Genomic DNA, 7,253 nt, shown 5'->3' on the forward strand with positions numbered 1-7,253 from the left:
ATGCAGATGCTGCGAGGGTTCTGTGAGGATCCTGAGAGGATGAGGCGCACCAGGGAGCGTTCCGCTGAGCTTTGCGGTTAGCTCCTGGCGGCCGACCAACTTCCTGTCGCGGCGCCGTTTAAAAGCACGGAACATCTGGTTCTGCCTCCTGTTTTAACGTAAACGCGGCGTAACGAAGACGTTTCGTTCTGCCTTCGCGTCTGTTCTCACCTTCTAGTGTTTAAAGCTTTAATTAACTCGGCATCATTACTGAGTCAGAGGAGGAAAACAATCTTCTGAAACACGATGTTCTCCGTACGCTCGGAGACGCCGGAGACGGCAGATCCAACGGCATGCACATCTGGAAAATTAAAGAGGGGTTGTTGTTTTTTTTTTTCCACGTCTTGCCGAACAGCGTTTGGTTATTAACTAATTAATTCCGCATTTCTACCAGCGAGGGCGCCAAAGTAACGGCTTACATTAGACAAGGAGGTTTCGAATCGAATACACTGGTTTATATTTAATACAGCGTTTTAATGATATTATATTTAATACAGCGTTTTAAACAGCGTGGGGCGTTCCACCGGATTTAAAGACGACGAAAGAATAAAACACACCGTAGTGACGTGGAGCGGAATCGTGACGGAGGCGCGAACACAGAGACAGACAGTTTATATTTCTGAAACGGCAGAGACGCTGCTTTTAATCTGATTTCTACGTGTCTCTGTTTCTCTTTCTGTCTCTTTCTCTCACACGCTCGATCTATCTGTCCATCTTTCACTCTCACTGTTTCTGTCTCTCTCTCACTCAGTCTTTCTCTTTATCTGTCTCTCTGTGACTCTCGCTCTAATCTGTCTATGTCTGTGTGTGTGTGTGTGTGTGTCTAGATGTTTCTTTCCCTGTCTGTCTGACTGTCTCTCCCTCTGTTTGTCTATCTATCTCTGCCTGTCTGTCTCTCTCTCACTCAGTCTTTCTCTTCATCTGTGTCTCTCTGTGATTCTCTCTCTAATCTGTCTGTCAGTGTCTCTTTCTAGCTGTTTCTTTCTCTGCCTGTCTGTCTGTCTGTCTGTCTGTCTGTCTGTCTCTCTCTCAGTCGCTCTCTCTCTCTCTCTCTCTCTCTCTCTCTCTCTATGTGTGTGCGTCTCTCTGTCTCTCTCTCAAGCCTACTACAGTGTGTCCCTCAGTGTGTGTGTGTGTGTGTGTGCGTGTCTGTGTGTGTGTGTGTGTGTGTGTGTGTGTGTGTGTGTGTGAGTGGAGCTGCAGAGCCTTTAAAAGCTGCACAATGTCACTACACTGCACTTCACTGCCCTCTTTGCACCAGTCTCACACCACACCCTGTCAGGCTGAGCACTGACACACACTCCATGGTGACTCTGACACGTGTGAATGCACACACACACACACACACACACACGGTACCCTAAGTGTGCCCCAAGAGCACACAGAGACAGGGACTGAACCTCTCCTGAACCGGTCACGGTCGTGAGCGCAGGCAGGTGAGGGAGTAATTAGCAGTGCATCATGGGAAGTGTTGTGAAACGCAGGTGCTGAATACGTGAGTGCACACGGCTATTTAACCGGCGTGGGGATAAATCTTAGCTCAGCGTTAAGAGCGCCCGCTTGTTTACACGTCGCGGACGTGAATATAAATAATCGGCCATTTTAAACTACCGAGCCTGTGTTACCGTGATTTAATTACTGTGCTGGAGGGAGAGAAAAAAAAACACACACAAAACAACTCATTAGCGAGCTTAAGAAGTGTGTGTATGTGGTGTAACACTGAGCGGTGGATTATACGGTGATGTATCACACGGGAGCAGGTGATTAATCTTATCAAATCCGTTGACAGCCGGATTGAAGCGGGTTAAAGACAGGCGTGTCACTGCTGTTTAATAATGACACACGCTTATGTCTTCACGTCTCTGTTCATAGCTCTCTCTTCATCAATCCCCATTACACACTCAACGTTCACACTGATCTCTCCATTAGGCAGCCAATTAAAGAGAATACCACACACACACACACACACACACACACACACACACACACACACACAGGACCCCAGTTTCCCGCTCGGCGTTTCAGGTACACGTCTAAATCTCCATCTCGACGCTAAGCACACCACAATATGAACCCGACTCAACAACCGAACACCGATTCGATTCAGTTCCAGTATCAACATCAGTCAAGATTCTGAACCGTTCTCCTTTTCGATTCGGACTCGGATACAAAGTTCGCGAACGCTTTGGGATTTTCTGTATATGTGCATAAATATGACCTAAAACATCATCGGATGTTCACACGAGTCCTCATCACCTCATCCCATCTGTGAAACATGGTGGCGGTAGTGTCGCGGTTCGGGTCTGTTTTGCGGCATCCGGGCCAGGACGGTGAATGGTGACGTATCCCGGCGAATTCCAGAGGAGATCCGGTCGTGAATTGAATCTGAAGGGAAAGTGGGTCATGCAGCCAGTCAGCGAGTCTGAGCACACGAGACGTTCTACCAGAGAACGCTAAAGAGGAATAAAGTTAACGTTTTAGAACGGCCAAGTCACAGTCCTGACTTTAATCCAGTAGAAATGTGCTCTGCCCCCTGTTCATCAGTGAAAAGGCACCACCATGTGACCATCGCTGAGCAGGTATTATACAGAAGGCGGTTTATCACGGCTCTGCGTGTAGTGTGTGTGGTAGAGATATGAGTGGATCTCTCTCGCGCGCTCTCTCTCTCTCTCTCGCTCTCTCACTCTCTCGGAGTACACAGCTGTGACAGCTCTGATGTGAGGGCTACACGACAGTGTTTCCATTTCGGCAGCGGTGTAACATGTAGGAGGTGAGAGAGGAAACCGCAGTGCTAACAGCTACAAGGTACAGAAAGTTACGATGTGCCAAAACAACAATCTGTAGCAGAAGCTGAACCGTACACTGCGGCTGCAGTACTACACACCCAGCTTCACAGAAAAAAACGTTCACATGCAACTTATCTGCAACAGCGTCTGTACGGCTCTACGTGGATAATAAACGTCCTGGCATGTGTCACGTAGCAGAATATCACCAATACGATTCAATTCGATTCATTACAGTTCTATTCAGCAGCAGTTAGATTCGATTTGATCCTACATGATTCGATTCAGCACCAATATGATTCAGTTGGGCCCGATAGGATTTGATTCAGCACCAAATATGATCCAGTTGGGTCTAATAGGACTTGATTCAGCCCCAGTATGATTCAGTTGGGTGTAATAGGACTTGATTCAGCAGCAATATGATTCAATTTGATTCATTACAGTTCCATTCAGCATGAATAAGAATCGATTTGATTCTATATGATTTGATTCAACACCAATATGATCCAGTTGGGTCCAACAGGACTTGATTCAACACCAATATGATCCAGTTGGGTCCAACAGGACTTGATTCAGCACCAATATGATTCAGGTGGGTCCAGTAGTATTTAATTCAGCACCAATATGATTCATTTGGGTCCAATAGGATTTGATTCAGCACCAATATGATTCAGTTCTGTCCAATAGGATTTGATTCAGCACCAATATGATTCAGTTCTGTCCAACAGGATTTGATTCAGCACCAGTATGATTCAGTTGGGTCCAATATGATTCAATTCAGCACCAATATGACTCAATTTGATCCAGTATGATTCAATTCAATACCAGTATGATTCTATTTGAACCAATATGATTCAATTCGGCACCAATCGGATTCAATCTGATCCGATATAATTCGAATCAGCGCCGATACGATTCAACTTCAGCCAGTGTGAAGAGGTATACGCATAGCAACGTTCTGGTATTACATAACGTTCATCACATAAGCTCTGATGTCACTCATCATTTCCCCACGAATCCTTAAAGACCTCCACTTCATTACATGGAGCCCAGGGCTGCTGCTTCCACTGCGTTAGGTCTGCAAAGAACCTCACGCAGCTCCCCAAAGAAAGAATTAGTGAGCGGATTAGTAAAAGTTAAACAAGGCGTTTTTAAAGCTGCTGTTGCTTATAAGTCTGGCCTTTAATCTAGTCTGGAACGTCGTGCTTCTGAGGCTCTTAAAGAGTCCGTGCGAGCGCTGAAAATCTGGACCACCTGCTGAGGTTTCCTTCATTTACTGAAGAGAGACTCGGTCACAGTCGTCTGTAATGACTGCGGCGCTGCAGATCTTCCGCGCTAACCCCGCGCTCACACCCGCAGGGAGCCCGTCTCGCCCAGAGCCGGGGATTTCGGACGACGGGGTGCAGAGCGGAAGCGCGAGTGGGCGGAGCAAGTGACGTGACCGAGTTGAGAGAAGTCTAACCTCATGCGCGTTTGAACTAGACATGTTTTATTTCTCCGTTAGTCTTCATGCGGTCGTAATTCCGAACAGGAAGTACCTCAGGCAGGTTAAATTCGCAGCAGACAGCACCGGGAGCAAACTGGAAAGCACATAATCCTGAATTTTATTTACACTGAGACCTAAACATGAGGTTCTGTGATCAGATTAGTGCCTGATTACAGGTTTCTGATTTCTGATTTCTGATTTCTGGCGTTATCACTGAAACCATGGTAACCAGGAGTAAACTAAATATAGGACCCTCCCACCCACACTGCTCCTGTAGTCCTGGAGAGTTCTTTCGGTTTTTATTCCGCAGTATTAGAAGCGTTTGATCTGTAATATATTCGCGTATTCGTGATGGAATCTTCCTCACGTGCTCCTCGCTGGGATTTCTACATGAATGTTTTTTTTAGGGGGAGGTTCCCTGTTCTTCACGGAGGCTGGTGATGGATCACGCCGTGTGAAGCCCACTGAGATACACCATGCTATTTCACCTCCAGCTCAATTACATATTACAACGCGTTTGGACATGAATCAGACCGCTGATGCGTCATCACACATCCTAGCGTTAACAGGATCAACAGAACGTCTGACAACAACGCATCAGATACCGGACTCGCGAAATTCCCCGCCGTCGTGGTAAAAGTTTCGGCCATGGTCCCTTCACGAGGAAGGAAAAAATCCGGAACGTTCTCGGGAGGCTTTAAGAAAACGCCGCGGCACTTTTTAAAGAGGATCGGAGGAGCCGGTCTGATCTGATCGGCTAAGTCTTGATTGTGCATTAGTTTTAGCTCCACCCCTTTTTAGGGTCATGGTCATAACATGAACATTCAGTGAGCTTAGCTCATGCGCTGTTTTGGGTTTTTTTTTTTCCTACTTGCGTTACAATCGTTAAATTGTTGTTGATTGGATCTGGTTTGAGAAAGATCTGATGATTGTGTGTGTGTGTGTGTGTGTGTGTGTGTGTGAGAGAGAGAGAGAGAGGGCTCACCATGGCGAGAGGGACGATGCCGGACAGCTCTCTCTGGACGATGTGGATTTTAGTCTCGGTTTCGTCAGACGTCGCTCTGATGCCCGGATACTCCACCATCCAGGAGATCAGACCACTGCCCACGGAGTCCACGATCGCATCCATCTCCAGATCCACCTGCACCACCCGCTGCCACCCGGGCTCCACCCTGACACACACACACACACACACACACATCGATATATCTTCTAGTATTTCAGTAACATGCCGTAAACCCCTGAACCGAATCCGCTACGAGACAGAGGGAGAAGATCGGATCGTGATATCAGATTTATTTTCCATCAGTTCAGAACACTACAGGAGAAATCCTTCTGAAATGACTACAAATGAGAAAAATCTTTTCATTAGTTGAGCGTAAAAAAACCCACAACAACCCCCAAGTCTTTTATGTTTTAATGATCCCAGACACAAAGCCCTGACTGAACCGAGCACCTTTCACACTTTCCTTTCAAAGCTTTGAAGTGTGACATGACCTCCTGATTAAAAACCCGAATGTGTGTCAAAACACATCAGACCCCATTAACACTCGCCCTGAGAGAGAAAACAGAGGAGTATCAGGAGAAGTCAAACAGGAGGGAGAGAGAGAGAGAGAGAGAGAGAGGGAGAGAGAGAGAGAGAGAGAGAGAGAAAGAATAATGCAGCACAAATAAAGCAATGGGTGCAGAACAGTACGACTGTTACTAAAGTACAAGAAGAGGAGAAGAGAAGAGAGGAGAAGAGAGGAGGAGAGAAGATAAGAGAGGAGGAGTGAAGAGGAGAAGAGAAGAGAGGAGAAGAGAGGAGGAGAGAAGATAAGAGAGGAGGAGTGAAGAGGAAATGAGAAGAGAGGAGAAGAGAAGAGAGGAGAAGAGAAGAGAGGAGAGGAGAGGAGAAGTGAGGAGAAGTGAGGAGAGGAGAAGAGAAGAGAAGAGAGGAGAAGTGAGGAGAAGAGAGAAGAGAGGAGAAGAGAAGAGAAGAGAAGAGAAGTGAGAAGAGAGGAGAAGAGAGAAGAGAGGAGAAGAAAAGAGAAGTGAGGAGAAGTGAGGAGGAGAGGAGAGAGGAGAAGAGAAGTGAGGAGAAGAGAGGAAGAGAGAGGAGAGGAGAAGAGAAGAGAAGAGAGGAGAAGTGAGGAGGAGAGAAGAGAGGAGAAGAGAGGAGGAGAGAGGAGAAGAGAGGAAGAGAGAGGAGAGGAGAAGAGAAGAGAAGAGAGGAGAAGTGAGGAGGAGAGAAGAGAGGAGAAGAGAGGAAGAGAGAAGAGAGGAGAAGAGAGGAGAAGAGAGGAGAAGAGAGGAAGAGAGAAGAGAAGAGAAGAGAGGAGAAGAGAGGAGAAGAGAGGAGAAGAGAGGAAGAGAGAAGAGAAGAGAAGAGAGGAGAAGAGAGGAGAAGAGAGGAGAAGTGAGGAGGAGAGAAGAGGAGAAGAGATATAAATGGTGGAGTTCCTACACTGTAATAAACGGACTGTGCTCTCGAGTTGAAATAATCTGCATATTTTGTTCGTTTTAAACAAATTTAATGGAACTTTTGTGAAACTCGTTTAATCTTAATAGCATTAATGAAAGAAATCTGAAAAAAGGAAGAAAGAAAGAAGAAAGAAAGAAGAAAGAAGAAAGAAAGAAGAAAGAAAGAAAGAAAGAAGAAAGAAGAAAGAAAGAAAGAAAGAAAGCCAAGAGAAATCCATAAAAGAAGAGAAATTCGGGCAGTGCTGTATCATAAGAAATTACACACACTCACGCCCTGATCATCACACACACACACACACACACACAACACACACACACTAACGCCCTGATCATCACACACACACACACACACACACACACACACCTCATATACACAGCTCATTCACACACACAGAGCTCCACATGGTACAATGTAAGTGCACTGAGCTCGAGTGGACGCACTCTGACCTCTCAGCAGTCATTCATATTTTGCGGAGGAAAAA

At 46.2% G+C, this 7,253-nt stretch overlaps 1 protein-coding gene across 1 annotated transcript in view; it reads right to left on the reverse strand.

The window, feature by feature from the left end:
- si:dkeyp-14d3.1 (transmembrane protein 132C) overlaps nucleotides 1-5,480 on the reverse strand; it is a gene marked incomplete at its 5' end in the record, with an annotated part of 55,067 nt that extends 49,587 nt beyond the window's left edge. Inside the window, 1 exon segment of the mRNA XM_053679304.1 lies at nucleotides 5,294-5,480. Coding sequence (XP_053535279.1) covers nucleotides 5,294-5,480 — 187 coding nt within the window.
- Nucleotides 5,481-7,253: the final 1,773 nt, after the last annotated feature.

The sequence above is a fragment of the Ictalurus punctatus genome, unplaced genomic scaffold, assembly GCF_001660625.3.
Source record: "Ictalurus punctatus breed USDA103 unplaced genomic scaffold, Coco_2.0 tig00006683, whole genome shotgun sequence".
NCBI lineage: Eukaryota > Metazoa > Chordata > Actinopteri > Siluriformes > Ictaluridae > Ictalurus > Ictalurus punctatus.